General features: G+C 42.3%; 1 protein-coding gene across 3 annotated transcripts; it reads right to left on the bottom strand.

Moving 5' to 3' along the window:
* Positions 1-29: 29 nt before the first annotated feature.
* On the bottom strand, positions 30-23666 carry LOC103359471 (fibronectin-like). 3 transcript variants are annotated; one of them, XM_008284828.1, is made up of 46 exons: positions 23386-23666; positions 23010-23135; positions 22609-22746; positions 22228-22359; positions 21707-21844; positions 21474-21620; positions 21159-21344; positions 20835-21017; positions 20483-20659; positions 18108-18263; positions 17853-17981; positions 17586-17729; positions 15968-16089; positions 14959-15127; positions 14693-14869; positions 14317-14445; positions 14131-14220; positions 13791-13985; positions 12476-12754; positions 12106-12369; positions 11813-11907; positions 11164-11332; positions 10879-10965; positions 10485-10676; positions 9265-9543; positions 8844-9035; positions 8653-8742; positions 7822-8088; positions 7585-7698; positions 7342-7503; positions 7086-7241; positions 6847-6963; positions 5831-6100; positions 5551-5738; positions 5378-5465; positions 5113-5292; positions 4939-5028; positions 3740-3928; positions 3513-3602; positions 2629-3086; positions 2389-2527; positions 1585-1746; positions 1368-1493; positions 1171-1277; positions 985-1077; positions 30-791 (listed from the first exon to the last, which is right to left on the bottom strand). In XM_008284828.1, exons 1-46 carry the CDS (start codon positions 23522-23524, stop codon positions 714-716), a joined length of 7398 nt encoding a protein of 2465 aa, XP_008283050.1. In that variant the 5' UTR covers positions 23525-23666; the 3' UTR covers positions 30-713. The 3 variants fall into 3 exon arrangements, with proteins under 3 accessions (XP_008283050.1, XP_008283052.1, XP_008283051.1); XM_008284830.1 differs by lacking the exon at positions 9265-9543 and having other exon boundaries at positions 23386-23665; XM_008284829.1 differs by lacking the exon at positions 23010-23135 and having other exon boundaries at positions 23386-23665.
* Between the last annotated feature and the right edge of the window lie 213 nt (positions 23667-23879).

Genomic DNA, 23879 nt, shown 5'->3' with positions numbered 1-23879 from the left:
TCTGAGTTACAAAAAACCCAACACTTTGGTTAGGATTCGGAATCTCTCCAGCTTTATTAAAATAAGGGACTTCTTTTTGTCAAAGGTAGAAACAACTTTGGCATCGACAACAAAGTACAAAAATAGAACAGTTCACATTCTCACATCCTAGTTCACACATTCACACGTTGAGATTAAAGGGATAAATTAGTAAAAAGACATTACAAGTCAGAATGTGTCAATCACGCACAGTGCAGACCCTTAGTAATGAAAAAAGGGCTACAGAACAGGAAAAACCCATTTCCATGGACAGTTTAAACATTGTTAATAACTACGTTGACATTCTTTAATACAGTGCTTCCTTTCTGACAGTTCTGTTTTTCAATTAGGAGATGTTTCGAAATATCTAAATGGAAAACAAATGCCAATTTGACAAGTATACAAAGTTCTAAATAACTTCCATTGAGGCTCACACACAAGTACGTAGAAGAAAAGGTTCGGCAGGAGTTTTCCTTTTTGAATAAATTCCAAATTTAGCAGTCAACAGTGAAAAGACTGGCTTTAGAAAACGATCAGGACTGATCGGGCAGCAGGGCAGTGTAACTTATAAACGTGTGTCAGAAAAGTGATAAGGCAGTTAGTTCATTTGAGTCACAGACAGCGTGGCTTCTACAAGGTGAAACAGTGCAGCAAATGGACAGTGGGTGAGCAAAGCAGATGCCGATGACTATCCTTTATTCCCGGGAATTTTGAGGAACATGTGCATCTGCCAGCAGGTCAGGTCGAAGGCACTCAATGGGGCAATGAATTTTCTGTGAGAGTGGGAAGATTTGAAGGGTTAGGACTGGAATTTCTGTATTTATTGAAATTTTCATATGCAAGAATGAGTGGGTTTGAAGAATATCATTTCATTTGATCTGTTTGATCTTGGAAAAAACAACTTGACCATCGAAACAGGACAATTAAACATGTAAATGATTCTGTATTCATATTAATTTCACTTACTTTGCGTAGTGTGTTGTCTCCATATCTAACAGGCTGCAGCAGACTGGCGTCAACATCAGCACCTGGTCTGCGACAGTTCTCACATCGCCAGCCCTGATGAGACAAAACATACATTCAATCATGTTTTATTTAATGCAGTGAATACAAATGATGCACACTGAAACCAGGGAGGCTGATGTGTCTCACCTGTTGTCCTCCAAAGCATGAGCAGGTGCAGATAGCACCCAGATACTCCTTCTGCCACTGGTTGCCTACTTGATAGGTTTTGCCATCATCGTAGCACACGGACTCATCTGTGCAAGTACACAATAACATTTACATGCAACTCTTCAACTTTGACAGACAGCTATGGAGTACTTCTTTGGGTACTAAAGAGGCCTTACGTGGTTCACACTTGAACTCTCCTTTGCCATTTCCCAAGCAAGTGCAGCTCATCAAGTGACCATTCTCAGCGCGACGGTCCCACTTCTCTCCAATGCGATAGTTGTTACCACTGTCATGGCACCACTCTGACAAAACAACAGGGAGACCAAATTAAATACATTCAAATTCAAAATATGCTCGTGGACTCCAGGGAAAAAAAATAACCGAAAAACCTACTGGATGAATCACATCTGAAGTGGCCGCTGCCCAGGCCGAGACACCTGCACCACAGCTTGAAGCCAGTCTCAGACATCCGCTCCCATTCAGCACCAACGTCATGGTAGGTTGAGGTAAAGGCATCGTAGCATGAGTCCTTATTGGAGGGAACTCCCTCTGAGACTGAAAACAGATGGACGGGGAAAAACATGAGATTTATGTAAGCTTCTAGTTAATTGAAGATCAAAATGTTTTGTCATGATCTTTGTGATTTAGTCACTTTTTTCATTAGTTTCATATGTCTAAGGGGACGAATTGAATTGTAAAATGTAATTTATCAGTGTATTCACTGAAAACCCAGCAAGATTAAAAGTAAAGAATTTGAAATTAGGGTAAGAGGTTCAGTCGGCACAATTGGCATTATTTTGTAAATAACTGTATTTCTGTTGGAGAACAGAATTTTGAGCAACAGAGGGCCAAATATGACACGAGGGTGTTACTGAACTGATTCATAAATGTTTTCAAATATAGAATATTTAAAATGTGGAGTTTGATCTGAGGTTGCATTAAAAATATGAAGTTTCATATTATCAGGTAAAAATAATAAAGGTCAGTTTTTGTTTTTTTAAATTTCTGGTCTCCACTGATCGATGGGATGCGTTTTGAGAAAATCCTGAAGTCACCAAGTGCTTCAAATGTGGAGGTTTACATCTGGTGCAGTTTCCATACTGCTGCATACATGTGCCATTAGCAGGAGCTGCTCTACATTAATTTCTGACATTGTTTGGTCTAGTTTGGACACAACAGTTGCTGTAGGATGCTTACTTGAGTTTCCAGCTGTGACGACCTGCTCCAGAATCTTGTGCTTCAGCGCCCCCAGCAGTGCCTCCACGATCACATTGTAGTTTGCTCCGGGGGTGAGTCCTATCAGGGTAGCAGTGGTGGCTGTGCCTGGCAGCCGGATCTGGACAGATAGGGAGAGACAAGATTTGTATATTGGAACTGGTAAATACGGTACAGACAGCATGATGGACTGGTGTAGAAACAACGGGCCTCATCTCTTACCTGGAACATCTTCTCATTGAGCTCTGTGAGAGGATGGCAGGACACCAGGTAGGCGTTGCTCTGACTGTAAGGCTTCCAGGAGATGCTGGTCTGAGTTTGGACCTCCTGTGGCACTCCAGTGTCGTTACCTAATGTAGCTCCGATGGGAAAGTTCAGCTTCAGAATGGGCTGCCTGCGGCCCTCTGCATCAGGAAGGGGTACAAAGACCAAGGGCTCACGAACTTGCCCATAGGGAGACTGTGGGTTTCCACGGTTCCCATTATATCTGCTGTTGTCTCCATTGTTGTTGTACTCTGTGTACTCCACATGCTGGCTCTGATCTCCAAAGCCATCCTGGCTATTGGTGCCCACTACCTGGACTCTGTTGTCCAAGTCAAGTTCGGGCACGTCCAGCCTGTCATCAGCACCTCCTGGGCGGTGTGGCTGGGGCAGAGGCAGGGGAAGCAAGGAGTCTGGTTCTGGGCGAGAGGGGTTAGGGAAGCAAGCAGGTTAGAGGAGGGGGAGCTCAAGCAGAGCTGCTCTACCGTATCACAGCCAACAGGAGGCGACAAATATGCAAGATTGCTGGGGTGCCACCTCATTGCAAAGTGTGTCATAATGCAGCATTACAAACACACAAGATATTTTGAATGACATTTGTAATGACATTCAAAATAAAAAGGGGTATTATTGTTTTAGGAGTCTAATGCTGATCAACTGCACAGCTTGTCTCAAGGCTATTGAGCTGCTACAGCAAAACGTTTGATGCAGCTGAGCAGACATAAGCTGCCATTCAAACCTTTAACATTTTATATGAGGTTTACCTATAAACTCCTTATTTTGGCACTTTTGTTACATCACTTGGATGCATCACTTTTGGACAACAGAAATCTTAAAATACTCACGAGTCCTGATCTTGCCCACCAGAGGCGTGCTCCTCTGTGTGTTCTGGATGGCGATGATCTTGATGATGTACTCTGTGGCTGGTTTCAAGCCTGAACAGAGGAAAAATGATCATATAATGGAAGCAGATTGAATTGAGTTTCATTCAGTAAAAAATGGTTATTTTGGTGATAAATGCCATGTGACAGTATTGTTTGCAATGAAAATGGACCGGCTGGCACACACATACCAGATATTGTGGCGTAGTTTTGCCCGGCGTGGGGTCTTGGGATGAGCTCCCGTGGTGGTCTTCCTGACTCTTCGTAGGTGACGTAGTATCCTGTGATTTGTGTGGCAGGGGGCTGCCAGGTAAAGGAGATGGAGGTGGGGGTCAAAGATGTGACCTGGAGGCTGGTGGGAGCCTGGACAACTGGTTCAGCTGTAAAGGGAAAATATCGTGTTAGATTGTTTGTTGCATCTGTGTGTGTGTTGTAAGGTTGTGCTTGTGATTGGTGCAAGGCTACAGCTGCATAGGTCAGCTCAGTTCAACTCAAGAGAAATGCTGCAGTTTATATTTGCATTTGTATAGCTCTATTAGTGTTAAAGCTAGAGTAGCAAGATCGTAGCAAGAAGAATAAGCTGAAGGTTAAAGGCACACAACTGCAAAAACCCATCCAAGTACATAGTTAGACAGGCAGGGAGGCCATCCAGTCATTTCATACAAATTGATTGGGAAAGGTTTTTTACAGGCCTGTGACTGCCACAGATAAAGCTTTTTTTTTCTTTTCTTTTTAATATTAAAACACTTGATTTATTGACTGCTTAATCTATTTTCAACAAAGATAACAAAAAATCTCCTGGAACACTTTACACACTTTAGCCTGACCACGAATTAAAGTTTTTGAAAGGCTAATTCAACTGAGCAGAATCAGATACGTTACTTGTAAAACCTGCTGCCTATATTGTCCACAATGCAAATGAATAGGTGACAGATCAGTCAGTCATTCAGGTGACGTAATCTCGAGTGACTATTCTCAAGCAGACAATAAGAGTGGGCTACAGAAACCTCAGTTCTTTCTAACTCTAGCTTTATAGTCATCTTTTAAGCAATCATGTGAGGTAACTTCAACTGGAACTCTCTTCTGCAGAAAAAAGAAACACTTTATGCAACTTTTTTTTTTTTTTTTATACAGCTAAGACCTGCAAGCAGACTGTGATGTGTAAAGTCAGTGGAGTTCCCCTTCAAGACCAGAGTGCATTGTTCTACCTTGTCTGTATTTGAAGAAAAGGTTAATTTACCTTTCCTAACTTTTGTCTGTTCACAACACTATTGTGTGCAATGATCAGGACAAACTCCAGCAGCTACATTTACCTCAATATTTCTCAATATGTAAAAAACCTAAAGTTTTTCCAGCAAAACAGAAAGATCAGACACAGTTTGTATTGTACCTGTTTGAATTGTCAGAGTAATCGGGGCGCTCTTTGTGTTGCCGTTCAGAGTGTACAGGTTGGCGGAGTACATGGTTCCGGGCTGCAGACCTTTAAAAAAAACACACACTGTGAGGAAAATCTGAAATCTGTAAATATGCCTAAAGGTCTGTTCAGCATGAAGGTGTGGTGTACCTGTGAGAGTGTAGGTGTATGCTCCTGATGGGATGGTCTTGGTGATGGTGGGATGCGAGCGACTGAGCGGCGTTGCTTCAAGGAGGAAACCAGTGATAGTTTCCACCTTGGTGCGCCAGGTAAGCGTGAAAGAAGTATCCTTCACATCAGAGATACGCACACGTCGAGGTGGGCTCACGTCTGCGTTGAGGAAAACGACACAAAACTGTTAAGCAAAGAACTGGGGATGGCTGGAAATGTGTCCATTTACGATGTGGCCAGTTACCTTCCAGTGTGGTTGTTTCTCCCTCCAGTGGTCTGCTGGTGACGGAGTTCTTCAGAGCGTAGACCTGAATCTGGTACGTGGTTGCCACCTATAAAACAGGCATCACATACACCTGATATTTACTCTGACTTATGATGAATTCATGTTTATGCTGAGACAAGAACTCTGTTTACCATGAGCCCTGGTACGACAACACGTGTGGTGTCCGGAGCAACATTCATTTCTTTGCGAGGGCTGTTGATGTTCTTTGGGGTGATGACGACACGATAGCCGCTCAGACGTGCATTTGGTGCTCGCCAGGACACGGTGAAGACAGAAGGGCCGACTTCTGAGATCATCAGGTTGGTCGGAGCAGGGATCACTGAGACAGAGAGATTGCAAGCAAAAAAAAAAATTGAAACACTGACTTTTAACTGAGACGTGAATGTGGTGATGTATTCTGTGTATTTCTACCTGTGGCCTGGGTTCCCACTAAGGGTGTGCTGGGCGTTCGGTCATGGAGGGCAATGACTTTAACAGTGTACTCGGTCCCGGGACGAAGGCCGCTCAGCAACACACTGTCCTGGTCGCCTCTGGGTGCTGGACGCAACTCTCTCTCGCCTTCTTCTGAGCTGGAGTAAAAGATGCGGTACGATGTCACGGTGCCGTCTGGACTATCCCAGGTGATGCGCATGGAGGTGGAGTCGATGTCGGAGAAGCTCAGTTCTTTTGGACGGTCCATAGCTGCAGGAAAGGAGCAAGACAGCGTATTCTATTCTGCTCTACATTTCTAAGGCTATAAAGATATCTGACAGCAACACTTGAGATATATTTTATCTCAAATGCTGTGAGTCACTCTGGTAGTCATACTGGATTTAGTAGCAGAACCCTTGGTCCGAGATCTGCCAAAAATCAGCCAGTTTGTGACATGAACAGCAGCAAACATGGTCAGAGATGAATGATTGCTGTCAAGGCATTTGAAATAATTGATATTACATAAATAAACTTTAAATAATTTATCCGCTGGCAAGAAAAAGTTTAAACCATCCAACCATTGCCTGAGTCCTCTCCAGGAACTGCTTTGTCTCGTAAACAGTATATTATTATAGCTAATATACTTTGATATACAAAGATAATATAAATATGCTGTATATCACCTTTATTGCAGGTAGGTATGCAAATTGTTTTGGTATTTTTAAATGCTAACGTGCATTTAGGATATATCATATTTGTCTGTGTGACTAAAACTTGTTTTGCGTCTTTAAATGATTTTTCTTAACTAATCTGTTTGCCGTTAATTATTTTGTCAAACATGATCTGGCATTCTTTGAGCACAGAATTCCTAAAAAAACATATATATATATATATAGTTACAGTGGAAAGATAGCTGTTATCCAGCTACTAAAGTGAATGTAATGCACATTTGTACCAAAACAGTCCACAGTTGAACCTTTCTTGAATCAGTTTCAAATGAATTGAGTCAAACTAACCAGTGACAGCATTCTCCACCACGGGGGAAGAGGGTTGTCCATCATTGCCCAGAGCATAAACGCTCACAACATACTCAACAGTGGGCATCAGACCTGTGAACGTCATCTGTGTCTGATCTGTAACAACAGAGGAGCAGACGAGGAACCAGTGAGAAGACAACATAGCACTGGGAAAATATTGTAAAATGAAGACGTGAGTATGTATCGGAACAGCTGCTGTTTTTTCCGGCCTGTCTTACCGGGAGCCACCACCTCAGAGTACGAAGGTCCCAAGCCATTCTTAGGGACGCTTGTGATTCTGTAGCCTCTGACTGGTCCCTGAGCAGGAGTCCAGCGCACTGTGATGGCGTTGTCACTCACATCAGTCAGCTTCATGTCAGTGGGGGGCTCAGTATCTAAAGGAGAGACAGACGCAAGGCAAGCTGTAGATTTACTATAACTCCTCAACAGTTACTTTTTTTTTTCAAGAATTTCTTTTTTTTCTCATTGCTGTACCAGTTCTGTGTGTTATGTAGACAGGAGTGTTGGAGGCGGGGCTGTCTCCTCGTCCAGAAACAGCATAGACTGTGATGGTGTAGTCGGTACCGGGCTTCAGTCCGGTGATGGTGGCGTAGGTCTGAGTGCCTGGGATTGAAAACTCTTGCAGAGCCTCACCACCTAGAAAAACAGCAACTCATGTTAAACTCAGAACGTGGCTGCAGTTTAGAGGAAACTATGAATTAACAGACAGGTACAGACTTGTTCCATAGGTGATCCTGTAGTTCTTCACGGTGACAGAGGGAGCGTCCCAGCGAATTGTGATGCTGGTGGGGGTGGATGATGATACCTCCAGGTCGGTGGGCGCATCAGAGACTGGAAAGGATTAGAAGAGGAGAAGACAGGAAAGAGGTTCATTATAATAAAAAAAATCTCTGAAAACAAATAGTCATAATCAAGACTCAGCAAGTGATAGTAGAAACCAGTGTGGAAACTCACTGGTGGCCTGTGTGCCAGTCAGAGGCTGACTCTCCTGGTTGTTGTTCACAGCGTACACATATATCAGATATTCGGTTTCGGGTGTTAGTCCAGTCAAGGTGAAGTGGTTCCTGGTTGGGGGAAGCCTCTCATCCATTGCCCGCCCACCGCTCGTCTTCTGATAGCGGATTCGATAGCCGGTGATCACAGCAGTTGGAGCCAGCCAGTGAACGGTGAAGGAGTTGGTCCGGATGTCAGAGAAGTCCAAGCCAGTCGGGGCATCCAGAGCTGATAGAAAAGGTATTGAAAATTAATATGACTTTTTAGTTAAATGCAAAAATAATGGCAAATACAAAATCACCTCCACAAATGACACCAATCTCTCCTCCCTAGAAAGCATGCATACATGACACCATGTAAATCTCACAAGATTCTCTTAATAAACAGAACAAATCAAATGAATTTAAAATCTTTCACATGCATGAACAAACATTAATGTAAATCAAACATACTGTCTAATATGTAGGTCTACCGCTAAATAGACTGTAAAATAAAGTATTAAAAGAAGTTTGCATTTTAGTTGTGTATAGATACCGTTCACTGAAATAATCAGGTTTTGTTATTTTGTTGTGTTCAAAAGCAAATTGATCACGTTATCGTCACTGAGGCATAACTGCATTATGAAGGTTTTTAATATGGTGATTTGCAATTTTTTGTTCTTCTGTCTTCTGTTTTCATATATTTAAAAATACTATAGTTCATATAAATACATATATATTTTTTATGTGATTAAACATTTAAAATGTACTTGAACAAGTCTTGTGGTACAATCAGTCCCTCTATCATACTCACTTGTCTTCTGAGTCCCTGTGGCTGGTTCACTTTCTCGTTCACCGTACACGCACACAACACTAATACGGTACTCAGTGTTGGGCAGCAGATCTTTAAAGAAACGGTGAGATACACAGTTAGAATGACTTGACATGGAAAAGCAAAAGTTAAAGCCTATCAGGCATTCTTTAACAGGCTTGAGGCTGACTTACTCTGCAGCAGGAAGGTGTTGGTAGCTCCGCCAACATTAACCTCCTTGACGTCATCATCTGTGGCTACAGGGTGGTAACGGATGACAAAGCGAGAGATGTCGCTTGGTGTGGCAACATTGGGGACCGTCCATGTCACCCTAATGTGGTCAGGACCCACCCCTCCGAATTGCAGATTGGTGGGAACTGGGATGGCTGGAAGACGGGGTTATAGAGTTATTGCTAACACTGGAAAAACAAAGATGTTCATCAAATAAAAGTATATTTACAATGTCATGAATGAAATATCATTGGTGTGAGAAAATTCCCAAATTTACTGTGATGTGTGATGTTTTAATAAAAGGACATTAAATATGCTTTCATCAGTTCTCTCAGATCAAACCCCCAACCCCTCCCCACTGATGAAGTGAAAGAATTAAATCACCAGCTTGTGTTTGCTTTGTGTGTGTGGTCGGCTCGCTGTCTCCGTCTTCTGTAACAGTGGTGATACTGATGTCATAGTCGACGCCCGGCTCCAAACCGTAAATCGTGTAATAACCAGCAGACGCTTCCACCATATCTTGAAAAATTGGCATGCTCTCGCCTGACGTTACTACTGTTATCCGGTAACCAGTAATGGTGGTATATTTCAGAGGGATCCAGCGCAGACCGATGGTGGTGTCAGTAATGTCGACAAAGTCAATGTGACTTGGTGGGGGGATTTCTGAAAGGGTTAGGCCAGTTGCAATGCGCAAGCAAAATTAGAGACAGAAAAGGCAGAATAATTACATTGCAAGAACATTAACTCCATTCCCAATTAAGCATCCAGAGCACCAGAGTGTAACAGTAGCCATGCTAGATAATTACACATTATTGCTGAAAGACATTCAGAATGAACATGATAATTAAGGGTAAATCTCAAGCAATGATTAATACTACTGATGGCATGCTAGAAAAATATCACCTTCACCAGTAATGAACATGATCTCCATGCAAATGGTAGGCTAACCAATCACCATGTTAGTAGTGGATTATGGTAATGTAAGCTGCATTAGAAATTTCTATATTTAACCCATATAATAATAGTCATGACACCACAGAGAATCAGCCCCCAGCTCTGCAGTTGCTCTAAGCTTTTTAGTCTTTACCTGCCCAATAGAAAACAGCTGACAATCTAACTAAAGGGTCAGATATTTTCTTTGCAGTTGGTGGAAACCAAAACAGAGCCAAAAGGACGGTGAGTATTAGACCTGTATTATTGAGGTTGCGAGAACCACAGTGTCAGTGGAATCATAATATTGTTTTGTCTCAGCTGAATGTACACGTATGCAATTCCTTGCCAGCTTATGAGCTGTAACAACTTTACAAGACAACATCTCAGACTCTGGTAGCTCATTGTGTAATTATTCTTCTCCCTCTGGGCCAAAAATCAACTAATGCAGCTTTAGTTTCTTTTGAAACTAGGCCAAGCATTGTAAGGGTGGGAAAATATTATTTACAAGAGGTGAAAATATTTGAGTTGGCTCCAGTTTGACTTAAACCCAGCCTTTAATGGTGAATTCTTTCACTCCTCCCTCTGAGCCAGACACTTTGGTCTTTTCTGTGGACACAGCTGTGTGCTTGATGCCTGTTAAAATGTATAAATGCCCTCCTGGAAGCTCCTACCTGGTGTGACAATGGTGGACACAGGCAAACTTTCCAAATGGCCCTTGGTAGTGAACACGCTGACGTTGTACTCGACACCCAGATTCAGGTTCTCCAGTACACATGAGTTCTGATCAGCTCGAACAAACTCCTCCAGGGAATTTCCTCTCTGGCCACTGTTTGGCGTGCTTGTCACTCTGTAGCCTGTGATACCTGCAGCGAGTGGGCGAAAAACACGGAGGAACATTATGTCAAGAGGTTTTTTGTAATTTGTGAGTCAGTTTGAAAAATGACAAGGAAATACCGGGAAGAGACGTTTGTCATGGTGAAAAAAAGCTACCATATGGGGGCCAAGGTCTAGACTTGGCATGATCCAATGGGCTGGCAGTGCGTGGGGAGCACAGTCAATATTTACCTGGTGTTCTGGAGGCTACCCAGTGGACTGTGAGATCTCCTGTGTTGGGGTTGGACTCCACTCTGAGGTCAGTGGGAGGAGACAAGGCTGCAAGTAGAGAGAGCCAAAGCATGACGCATGAAAATCGGACTGGATGTGTCTTGTACAAACTTATCGCAAATGGTCTGAACAGTGTTGTGCGAGCTCACGGCAGCATTAAATCTAACAATCTTATGATCGGTTATCAGATTTTGCAGTGGCTTTTGTTTGCCTTTTTGTCTCAAGTAAAGTGAAATAGATACGCACAAGTGACGACGTTGCGGGTGATGGGCTGTCCGCGGTTGCGTCCATTGAAAATGGGCTGAACGCTGTAGGTGTACTGAGTTCCAGGACTCAGATCGGTGATATAAACGCGTCCAGATTCAGAGGTGGCTTCTTTGGGAGACTCGCCCGATTCACTAGGAAGCACAGAAAGCTGGGGAGAAGGAGATAGACACATGAAGATCAGAAAACCTAGAAAATACATTTAAAATATACCACAACAAAGACCTAAAATTTACAAAAAAAACATTACATTTAATCGAACTGTTACTCAGTGAAACAACGAATGGAGACAGAGAAACAGTATTCATTTAAAGTCATGGCCACCTAGAAAATGTACGTTCAATATATACTTGTTCTTTTTGTTGCTGTCCATGAACACTTGAGAAAATGAAAATCTGGCTCTGAAATGCTCCACTATGTTTACCAGCTACTTGTTAAATGTTCTTGAGGCTGATCATGTAGTGGACAGTGGATCAATTCTGGCTGTAACACTGCTGTAAAAACACTTGGATGCACCATAGCGTTCACATAATATTGATTGTAGCAGCTTTAATTTTATTTAAACAGCTTTTTTTTTCTCTCTGTAAAATCAAGTTATTATTTTATTTGATGAGCTGATGCAGGTTTGTACCTTGTAGCTGAACCTGCGGATTGGTATCCAGGTGACAATGATAGAGGTATCAGTAACCTCAGTGCTGAAAGTTGGAGCATTTCCCATCTTGGGAGCTGAGAGGACAGAATAGGGAAAAAAAATATGTTAAACTGATTGCAACAAGTTGTCTGTGAAGATTCTCAATCATGCAGGTCACAAGTAATCCTCAAGAACAAGAACCTAAAAGAGAAGTTCAGTTATTTTCTACTGAAGCTCCGAGGATTGTAACAACTTATTCTACTCTCCTCTGATGTTCTTGTCTTAAAACTCACCAGTGGTAAAATATGTAGTGACGCCTTCGCTGAGCTCATTGTCCAGCTCAGAGTGCAGGGTAGCAGTGTACTGCGTGTCAGGACGCAAGTTCCTCAAGGGGTACTGGGTGACCCGGCCGGGGATCCTCTTCTCAACAGGGCTAGAGCCTTCGATGCTCAGGAAGAGACGGAAACCGGTGACGATGGCACGGGGAGCCTCCCATATGACCATTGCGTTGTCGTGGCCGATGTCTGTGAAGCGCACGTCTGTGGGTGCATCAGGTTCTGGAGGGGCAGAGAATATGACACATGTGAGGCAGAACATCTCTTTTGTTGTATATTTTCATGCAATCCCTTTAGATCTGTGTCAGCTGTCCATAATGGCGCTTACTGGTAGTCTTCTCGCCCACAAGTGGCTCGCTCTCCACTCCACCACTTATGGCGTAGATGTAGAAGCGGTAGAGCGTGCCGGGCTGCAGGTGGGTGATATCGGCGTATGCGTTGGGTGAGATGGGCATCTGCAGGGGCCTCAGCTCAGCTCCGTCGGAGCCAAGGGGGGAGTAGATCACTCTGTAGCCTGTCACCTCGCTTGGTGGACCAGTCCAGGTGATGGTGATCTTCACATCTGAAACCTCGTAGAACTGCAGGTCTGTTGGGGCTGGAACAACCTCTGTGGACAGGAAGGGATACATTGATTGAATACATTGACTGAAGGGTCAGAATCAGACTTAAGAGTAGCCTTGAGAGTTGTAGAAATGCTGTGGAACTATATAATTATGAGTTGGTTGCTATTTTATTTGGAGGATTTGACATGTTTGTTAAGCCTCATAGATGGTAACAGTGTGGTTGGGATTTGATGAGAAACACTGAAACTAAATCTAATCTTGTTTCCAGTAAAAACCTTAAATTAGGACCTTTAACCTAGCTGTGCAAGTATTAAGCATGGCTAACTTTAAAAGAGCAATAAAACCATCTAAAATTCAGTAACTTTAAAAAAGAAAAATAGAGCAATAAAATGCTTTAACAATTTCCAGGCTGAGATTTTTACAGATCTTGGCTTAGATAAAGCAGAAACACGTAGGAGAAAGGCCAAAGCAAATAAAGGTAAAGAAAAATCAGAGCCATTTGTGTCAGCATCTGGTTTTGTTTTTCTAGTACATTTTTGCCGTGCCAGGTACAAGGAGTAAAGAGTCATAAATGGAGATTCCAATTTAAGATATACTGAGGATTTATGAAGTGTGTGTGCTTCTATATGGGTGCTGACTTCCTAAGTCTTTTAATAGTGTCTAAGGAGATGTCTGTTTCTCAGTCCATTACAGAGGTCGTTCAGGGGCCACAAGAAAAAATATTACAATGGTATGGCTATAGCTTTTAAAGCATATTTTGACAAAGCAATGTTTTGACAAGCTAGGTCTTAACTGAGCACTGAAAGGCCTTTTTCTAAAGCTTCCTGGCCCTATAAGGAATCTCCAGCTGCAAGCATAAACGTAATCTGCTGAGCTCTCACTGAGCCAAAAGGCAGTGAATGATCTAAGAAGAATATTGTACCATCGAAAGAATGCAATAATATACAGTGAATGTTTTAATAAAAGACTAACCTGGCACGGACCTAAATCTTAAAGTTATACATCATATAATTTTTGCAGCAGTTTTCATTAACTTTAGCTTTGCAGTTTAAGATGTAGAGTCTGTTTTAAGATGTCTACCTTGTGTAGAAGATCCAGCAGTGTTGACCTGCACAAAAATAGGCTCGCTCTCCAGGTCCTCCTCCACTGCATAGATGCTGATGTTGTAGCGCAGACCAGGGCGAAGGTCAGCCAAGGTCACCGAGGTCTCAGAGTCCGGCAGGGTCAACTCGGTGCTGCTGCCTTCCACTGATGGTGTGTAAACCACACGGTAACCTGCAGACACAAGCATTACAGGTACACAATAAAATAGATTTCAATTTAAATCACATACATGGGCGCAACAAAATTGAAAAAGTAGCTAAAACCTACAAAAGAAGCAAATGTTACAGTTTCACACATAGAGCGTGTTGCTTCTTACCAGTAATAGGAGCCTGAGGTTTGGACCAGCTGATTCGGATTGAGGTCTCTCCGACGTCATCAACAGTATGCTGAGAAGGTGTATCAGGAGCTGTGGAAAAAGAAGAATGGAGGTTATTAATGTAAAAACTGGTGCAGAAATGGCATAAAATTTGTCATGACAGGAGGAGGAGAGTGTTTCTCCTACCTGTAGTCTGTGAGGTGGTCAGGATGAGGTTTGGCTGTCCCTGATCTGGGAGCTCATAAACACTGACATTGTATCTGCGTCCTGGTAGGAGATCAGCGATGGTGACGGAAGTGGCGCTGCGAGGAACATCTGGAGAAACAAACAAAAGGTTAGTGAATACATGTCACAGGTTATCCATATAATACCAGATATTATGTATAGTATGATTTTGCTGTGCAGTTTAGACATGATACAATGGCAAGAACCTCAACATCGAAACTACCCAATTAATCAATAGGCATTATTATGTATATATTATACATCTAATCTTGTTGTACACTGTATAATGACAATAAAGGGCATTCATTCATTCATTATAAAGGTTTTCAGCTCTTACCCAGTACTTTTGTCTTAGCTCCTTCCTCACTGAGCTCATACTCCACCCTGAAGCCAGAGATGGTAGAAGAAGCTGATGTCCAGGACACCACAAAGCTGTTTGAGGTGATTTCTGTCACTGACTCAGAAGTGTCCACCACCGGAGGAGGCGGCGTCGTCTCTCCCTCCGATGTTTCCACTTAACAGACAAAGGGATAAAAAAAAATCTTGTGAATACTTCTCAAGATTTGCAACACTGAGAGAACACAGATGGTCTAATTTACTCACAAGAGCCAACAGTGGTCGTGAAATCGAAGCGCGTGACCTCGCGCTGTCCGTAACGCAGAAGGCTGATCAGCTGACCCTCGTAGGTGACGCCTGGACGGAGCCCGCTGATGGTGTAGGAGTTGAGGTGGCCGGGGATGGTGGCCTCCCTCCAGGGAGCACGGGTGTTTTTCTACAAGAAGGGGTAAAACATAAGAGGTTCGTGGGTTTAAAGTCAAGTTTGAATGAGAAGTGTTCAAGAGGAACTCAGAGAAAATAGAAAATGTAACTTTTGCAATTACATTACAACTGGACAAACTCCATCTGTCAATGGAGAACATGTTATGACTAAATGCTCCACAAGAACTACTGAACGGACATTGTGGTGAGATTGTTTTCTCAACCAGATAATCTTGTTTGTTGATGGCAATATGTTAATTTGATTATTTTAGCAATCAAAGAGAGAATCTACTAGAGGCAATAATTAATTCTGGAAATTAGGACTCTACGCGGTATCCTGTATATTTTGGACAAGGCTCACACCCACTGACTACAACATCCTGCATTAGGAGTATTTAGACTGGCTTTGCACTGCCGGAAAACTACAAACTTTCTAAGCAGGAGAACCAGATTAAGGCTTTGCTGTCCAAAATATACAGTCAAGAGGAAATCTGTTTAACTTCAATTAAACATCTCAACCAGCCTTTCAGTCTTTGAGGTCTTCAAAGTGAAAAAGATATTTGAGAAAAAAAAAATCACAGGGAGAGGGATGTTTATGTTGGAATCTGCTGGAAAACTGTGTTTGTGTGTACAGACTGTAAAGGGGGAGTTCATGTACGAGTCTCTCATCGCCTTGTTTGTTCATCAAACTTCAGACAACATGAGCACTTCACCCTCATTCAGACTGTTTGCACACTGCTGCTAATGCTACCAGCCAGTGATTTTAAAAACCTCTTTTAAGAAAATAAGTAAATAAATAAATAGAACTCACTTACATTTGCTATTTGTATTCAGAACTAAAAGTGCAACTCACAATTCTCCATTTAAGGATGTACTGGGTAATGTGAACCGATGAAGGCGGGTTCCACTGGATGGGATGGGAGTCTGGCTGTTTTCCTGCCTCTGTGATGATGACCTGGACGGGTCGGTGGCCATCTGAGTTGACACAGCAGGTGGATGATGAGATTTAGGGGAAGACATCAGGAGAGAACAGGAGAGCAAAGGTTCTATTAACAATCAGAGAAAAAGTCTTGCACATAATACAACAGTGTTACTTGTAGGGAGCGTGGGTGAAAATTGGCTACTTATTGGTGAGCTCTGTCAGCAGGATTCATCGTTATGGGAAAGAAGCAAACCACCAGACGATGCTAAACCAGCTCAAACACCCACTGACATCTTACAGTTTGACATAACACCAGGGTATTATATTCATCACAGTTCACCTAGCCTGTGTTCCCTGAAGAACACTCATAGCTTCACACTAACACACTTTCCTCTGCAACCAATGATGGAGAGAAAAATGTTGCAACTTTTTAGGTCAATGTTTGATTCGAAACTCACAATGTGCTGCAGTACAAAGTGCCACGTTGGGCAACTTTTACCCAAACAGAGGGAGATACTGCAGACGGGAAGTCACTACCTCCAATGCCCCTGCCCTTCCCGAGCATTACAACCCTTTCCCCTTTGGCAGGTCAGCAAAACATCACTCAATAGCACCACGCGGGGGAGGAAAAAAAAACCCTCCGACTACAAAGACCAAAGGGAAGACAGGGGTGCTATGATTGGCCAACACTTCTCCATTTGCTAGACTTCAAAGTCAAGAAAAACCTCGTACCCCCGCTACCCTCCGCCAACTTGGCAAGTGCACTTTTCTTTTCAGTGATGTGTGATGGGAGGATAGAGGTAGGTGAGAGGAGAGAAGTCAGTAATGTAGGGGAGTTGAACAAGAACAGCAAACATAATTAAACAGCTGGAGAACTCGGTGGAAAAGCTGCATGAAAGGACTTAGATGCATTAGAAAGAAATGAAAACAAAACTCAACAATATATTTCTTTACTAATGAATACAGTTTCTTTTTTTGCTCTGCATACGTTTACTTGTATTGTGCAGAAATTTAGGATTAAAATTATGTAATCCTATCAGTGAGTCTCAGATTAATTTTAGAAACAGAGGGGTGCTGAGGTTTAGGCTGGTTTTTAACTTGAACTTTTCAGCCTGTATTTGCTTGCATTTTAGCAAATGGGCACCATGGAAAGTCATGCCAGATTAGTCATTTGTACTGCACAACATACAATGCACAAATAACTATTGCTGAGTTAGTTCAATTATAGATGGTTTTTGAACTTTCATGTTACGCCAAATTAAAAAAAATATATGTATCATGGTTATATATTCAGATTTGACTCAGGAGAAGATATGATTTTTTTTTAACAAGAATTACATCAGTGTGGCTCTGCTTAAATTCTTCTGTTTAATTTCTAGTTCATTTTTGTTGTTCTCTGATATATAACAACACTTAAAAAACACCAGTCAACAGTCTAAGTGCTATCCATGTGACATTTCATTGTCCATTTTTAAGCAGAGGCCATGTGAACTCTGCAAAAGCAAATTTGCCAAAAACTGATGATGTTGAAAAGATTCTGTTTTTTTACCTTGGTATGTCTGCATGGGCTCACATCTCAGTTCTCCATTTCCGTTTCCGTAGCACACACAGCGGTAGTGGATGCTGTGGATGACTTTGTCCCATGTCTCTCCAATCTGGTAGAACATCCTGGTCTGTGGCTCCTGACACTGATCTATTGCAGAAAACACAAAGGAAACACAAGAGTTGCAGGTGGGAGAGAGGAGTGTGGGGCTGCAATCTCAGCTGCAGAGCATTTTATTCCCACAACAGTCGAGCAAACGAGACATGAACGCACCAATAGCGTCACACTTCCAGCGTCCACGTCCCTGTCCGTAGCAGGTGCAGTTCATCATGTAGCCCTCATTGTGGCGCTTGGAAAATTCCTGGTTTACTTCGTAGGTCAAGCCATCGACAATACACTGATCTGGAAAGAGAGAAAGGAATGCACCTTTCAGGCTTTAGCGTTACATAATCTGACTTCTTTGACAAGATGATTTCTAGAAGGCCTAAATGGTTTTGAGTCAAGCCCAAGTGGAGTTAGCTCACTGACCTCGCAGCTGTGAGTGAGCAATGCAGTTCCACTCCCCGCGCCCGTTGCCCTGGCATGTGCACTCCATCATGTGGCCCATGACATCGTGGCGTTTGTCCCACTTGTCGCCGACTCGGTACATCACTCCTTCGTTGGTGGTGCATACCTCTTCATGGGCTAATTGAAGAAAGACAGACAAATTAAAAAACACATCATGTGTGTACATTTACATGGTGCTGCGTGTTTTTCCAGACTGGGAGTTTTCCTTGGTCCGGTTCAGCCTATTGTCTCCCCTAGTGAGTGTGTATGTAATGTAACTGTTATGTAACAGCCCCAATAGAGTCATTATTCTCCCATGACCATTCTCAGCGCCAGTTATTTAGTCCCCAATTGTCTACAAGTGACCCTTGCAACCAGTCATTACAGTCTGTGAGAACAAGATGAGATAAAGACAAAAGCATTTAATGTAACTACATACGCTTTAAAAACAAGAGTTCTACACCATGTTACGACAATAACTGAACCCTCTCTATGTGAGGTTTACCATCTTTGGCCTGTAGCTTTAGATTTAGTGAACAAATATGAGAGTGGTTTCTGTTTATCTTAAAAATAAATAAGCATATTTCCCCAAAAACTCTACCACAGTAACATTATGACTGTATATTACACAGCTTGCATGTATGAAAATTTGGAATCATGTCAAAGCCATTGTTCAAAAATTCCTCAAGAGGAGAACATACTTTATTGCTTGACCTTTTCAGACACTGAAAGTCTCTCTCCGGTAATTGAATAAACTCCTGAAAGCTCAGTCTCTGTATATACTACATATTTTGAATGTTTTTTTTTTCTATGAAAATAATCCCTTCCTGTCTTGACATTGCTGCTTCCTCTAGAATGTGTAGATCTATGAAATGTTTGCTTCTCCTGCCATGCATAGATATGGTTAATAAAGGCTAGATGTCTTAAGGCGGAGTCTCGAATGGCATCACCGGCGGGCAAGCTCTGCGGCGGAACCTGTGGTATGTGAAGGAAGGTGAGTGATCTGCGCAAACGTAAATACTTTTATCTTGTTGAAATCTTGATGGATTTACAAACGGTTTGGTTTCTTACAAACGTTATTAATATGGCTACAATTCAAATTACAAAAATACAAATAAAATACAAAATAATAAAATACAAATTGTTGCTGGCTGTGAGAATGGCAGCCAGTTGCAGCGGCTCCTACCTACGTTCTATATTTTTAGCTATTTTCTTTGTTTTGTTTTTCTTTTTGTCTTATTATTATATTCACGTAGTTGTACTAGATTAGCATGAATATGATGGAGATGCCAAGGAAGTTTTTTTAATCTGTTTTTTACTTTTTACGAACTTTTAAAGTCCGTATCTGACGAGCCGTTGAGCCACGGCTCCATTGTTGTACACTCAGGAACAGCTGTTGGCGCTGAATATGATTCCTACAGGAATTGCTGAGTGAAGATGCCAGACTTTTGTGCAGTCTACTGATACTCTAATCACCATTGTGTTGATCACCTTTCACCTGTAAGATATTACAATACTGTGACTATATTTAGGATAATCGTTAGTTACTTAGTGGATGTATGTACAATACAGATCCTGTTACAAAGGAACAGCGGGGCTGACATAATAGTATTGCAAGATTGTTGTTGACACAAGACGTTTTAGGATATATTTGTTTACACAATCACTGAATGTTTCTTTTGGACACCTTTTAATAACTATTTTAATGTGGTTATTCTTAAAGTACATACATACAGTGAGCACTTCAGAAGTGAGGACTTCGACTGGACAGGACTCGTTCTCTCTTCAGGGTGGGGATTTCAACATGCAGCAATTCATGATGTATATTTGTAAAGGGAAATCTTTTACCTATTTTTTATTGCAAATAAATGTCACATTTATAAAAAAATATATATATATTACTAATATAATACAATATTTTGAATTATTACTTTTTTAAAACTAAACAGGTAAGAATTCCAATTATTCTATCATATTAGCAATATTTCTATTATAAAAGTTTACATATGTCTCACGTTGCCATTCTGTACGCTGAGTTTTAGTAGCTCATATATTGATTTGATATAATACCTTGTGTGTGTGTGTATATTCATTGCACCTATCTGAGGTCCAATGGGGGATATTAGCAGGTGATCCCAAACATTTGACCGGAAGTGTAAATGTAGGTTTGTTACATATGAAACTGTGGAAGTCTAAATCCATGTTTTGGAGACAGTTATTGGTACATTTCAGTTTCAAGGAGGTGTTGACAGTGTAGTTTTCTTATGATGCGTCTAGCATGTAAAAAAAAACAAAAAACACCATATCGGCATGTTAACAAGGTAAAAACCGAAACTAAACAGCACACACACACTCACCAGCCATGGGGCAAAATCCAAAGCGCTGCTCTGCGTCGTAGTTGTGGGTGGTACCACACCACCTCATGCCATCACGACGCCCATCAGAGGTGCAGTCGGTGTAGTTACGACCACTGTAGAGGAAGGGAAAGTGGCAGAGGGCACCGTTGGAGTTCCCACCTCGTGTCGTCACAATGGCTGGAATTGAGAGACACATTAGTTATGGCACAGCTCTGAGCTGCTCACCATTATTTACAATACTACCACACTATGTCATTACATATAATCCTTATTATTTTAGTAGTAGACAGCAATGACTGGGTTGCACCAACAAAACTCACTCAAATTTTGCATCCCTGTTCCTCAATCTCACCGTTCTTTTCAGTACAGAAAGAGTACTGCTGATCTCTCTCATAGTCTGAAGTTGTAGAACACCAGAGCTGCCCGTCTGTGCGTCCATCTGAGGTGCAGGAGTAGTAGGTTTTCCCCATGAAGACGAAAGGGAATGCACACGGCTGGCCATTAGAGCTTCCGCCGTACACCTGGTTCTTGGCTTCTGCACAAACAAGAGAGGGAAGGATGACAAAAACTTCTCATCTCATGTCATATTAGAAACAGATCACTTTATCACATCTGAAAGGTTTCACCTCTAAAATTGTTATGAAATTCCACTTTCTTCCCTTTCTCCTGTACTCACCCCATTCCTGACAGCTGACTCCGTTGCCCAGGCAGGTACAGAGCATCTGCTTGCTGCCCTGGTTTCTGACCCAGCGTTGTCCGTCATAGTAGTAGGCTCCAGAGTCTGTGCGGCAGGTTCCCTCAGTGAGTAGCTCAGGCTGCCGAGTCTGAGAACGGGTGGGGGTCAGCACGACAGCACCTGTGGCTGTTTACCACCAAACGAATTGAAATATTGATGAGTGTCAGGGACGTGAACACTGACAAGATCAGGTTAAAGATATTGAGATTTGGTGAGCACAGTTAGCAAAAGTAAGGTTTAGATTTGGAGTCTCACATCGGCCTGCGTTGTGTCTTTCGCACTTCCATTCTCCACGGCCATTCCCTAAGCACAGACACTGCACAGCTTGTCCACTTGTGTCAGTCTTTGTCCAAGTGTCTCCAATACGGTAGGACTTCCTTGTGTCCTGGTCATTGCAACGGTCTGGTTGGAGCACAACAGTGGTCAGCAGCTGGTTGTCAGGTAGCATTTAAAAGTGTTTTTAATGTGAATGTTTATGCTCTGCTTACTCCTCGAGGTACAAGTGATGCGTCCATTTCCCTCTCCCAGGCAGGTACAGTCCAGCATCATCCATCCTTGGTACGGTTTCTCCCAGGTCTCCCCCACGATGTACGATGATGCAGCATTGTTGTCGTAGCAACGCTCAGCTGCGGAAAAAACACAGCAGAATCTTAATTTATTGCATCTGCAGCTTTGTCACAAGATATACGATCACAGAATCGAAAAATCTAAATCCCAGCAGATGTTTTTCCAGGAGAAATAAATCAAGTGAAAATAAATAGCTGTGGTGTAAAATGGACAAAACAGAGAGACATGCTCTCTCACTCACTTATCTTGTTTGTCTGGACTGATGTCAAATATTTACTGTGGTATCAAACGGTCATGCTTCTGTGAAATTACCCTGCCAGTAAGTGTGTGTGTGGTGAATATACAAGTGGAATGTTTAGGTTGCAATGTTTCACATTTATCTGCATTCCAGAACTCATATGGAAAGTGTTGAAGTCCTGGCAGCCCTGCATTCTGTACTTACCCACAGGTTTGCATGTCCACTCTCCTTTGCCATTTCCGAGACAAACACACTCCAGCATGTAGTCAGCAGTGTCATGAGGACGCTGCCAAGTGTCACCGATTTTATAAGACCTCCCACCTTCATGGCAGCGATCTGTGAATGACAAAAATGTAGGAGATTTGCTGGTTTAGAATATGTCCTCCATGAACTATGAACATATCCATTACAAAGAAAATCTATTTACACATTAAACTTATGAGAAAATATAACATACATCCCAGTGTATGAAAGAAACAGGGGACTCAACTCAATGAAAACTACTCTAACTGGTTTATTTAGAGCTATTTTACAATGTCTAATATAAGTGATTAAAAAAAAAAAAAAGATATCCCAGTAACTCACTTGCGATGGTGCAGCTGATCTTGCCTCGACCAGAACCGATGCAGGTGCAGTCCCACATCATTCCGTCCTTTGGTCTCTCATAGGTTTCACCGACTCGGTATGTCCGGTCATTGTGCTTATCATAACAGGACTCCTCCACTGAGAGAAAAACAGAGGAAACACCAAAAGGTTAAGACGCTGTTATTGTGAACCTGCTTGTGGGTGCGTAAAGACTCTTGGTGCGTAAAGACGCACCAAGAGTCTTTACGCAAGTGGACAAGTGGATATCTCACTCAAAGGTCTTTTGTTTTACTCGTGGTGTGACTTTAATTTTTTTTTTTTTTTTTTTACTTGCTGGTATTAACACAAAAGTCCTGAAACACTACACACTAGGGAGAGGCACCGGTTGGGCTCTCACTGACCTTGAGGCTTAGTTTTACACTTGATGCCTGCTGCTCCGTTGCAGGTGCACACCAGTGTACTACCACGGTAGGGTTTCTCCCACTGCTCGTTCAGTCTGTATGAGCGACCGTTTTCCTCACACCTGGCTAGAAACCATAGTATGATAGGAATATTATTACATGACGGTCATTATCAAATATTTTGACAAGGAAAATTGCCATTGGGCTGATTTGGCTCATCTCGAAAGATAAATTACACCAAATTATTGCTGAACAATAATCATTAGGTATCATTTACCATAACGCGCACTAGAAAATCAACTTCTAGTGCGTAAAGTTAAACATTAAAGGGCGTTCAGAATATGTTTAAAATGCCCTTGGAAGTCCTTGTACCAACCTGGAGTAACAGCCGCTGCGTCCTGGAGGTCAGGATACACCTGATACTGGCCAGTTTGTCTTTTGGTCTTTGGCAAGCCGTGGACTGCACTGCTTACGCACAGTGCAACCAGCAACCCTGTCAATGGGCTACCAGTCATTTTTGTGGAAGAATAAGGATTTAAATACAAAGAAGAAAATGAACAAAGTATTTTTTTTTAAAGAAACGAGTGTAGAACTAAAGCTTGGAGAGATCTGGTTTGCGTCCCTTAGTCTCAGCTCCCTTTGGCTGCTTTTACAGGCGGTCCGATCTACCGCCTCGCAGCTGGTGCGCCAGACTGAGAAGAGGGGAGCGCACTGGTTTTATACTCAGACGCACCGCTGCAGCCTGTTGAAGGGGAGGGGATTTAGGGGAGCTTGGATGAATCCGCCCGAGTGTGAGCAATACTTGCACTCTTCACATCATTTTCAAGAAACGAAATAAGCCGCAGGACAAAAAAAAAACAAAAACATCGA

This window comes from Stegastes partitus, unplaced genomic scaffold (assembly GCF_000690725.1).
Source record: "Stegastes partitus isolate 25-593 unplaced genomic scaffold, Stegastes_partitus-1.0.2 Scaffold374, whole genome shotgun sequence".
Taxonomy (NCBI): domain Eukaryota; kingdom Metazoa; phylum Chordata; class Actinopteri; family Pomacentridae; genus Stegastes; species Stegastes partitus.
Note: the sequence above shows the minus strand (reverse complement) of the source record. Positions and strands in the feature narration are given on the sequence as shown.

Coding starts and splice junctions, on each gene's coding strand:
- LOC103359471 (XM_008284828.1), bottom strand. CDS start 23,524: ATGACTGGTAGCCCATTGACAGGGTTGCTGGTTGCACTGTGCGTAAGC. Junction 9,544..10,484: donor GTCCACCATTGTCACACCAG/GTAGGAGCTTCC, acceptor TAACCCTTTCAG/AAATCCCCCCACCAAGTCAC. Junction 5,293..5,377: donor AGAAACAACCACACTGGAAG/GTAACTGGCCAC, acceptor TCCTCAACGCAG/ACGTGAGCCCACCTCGACGT.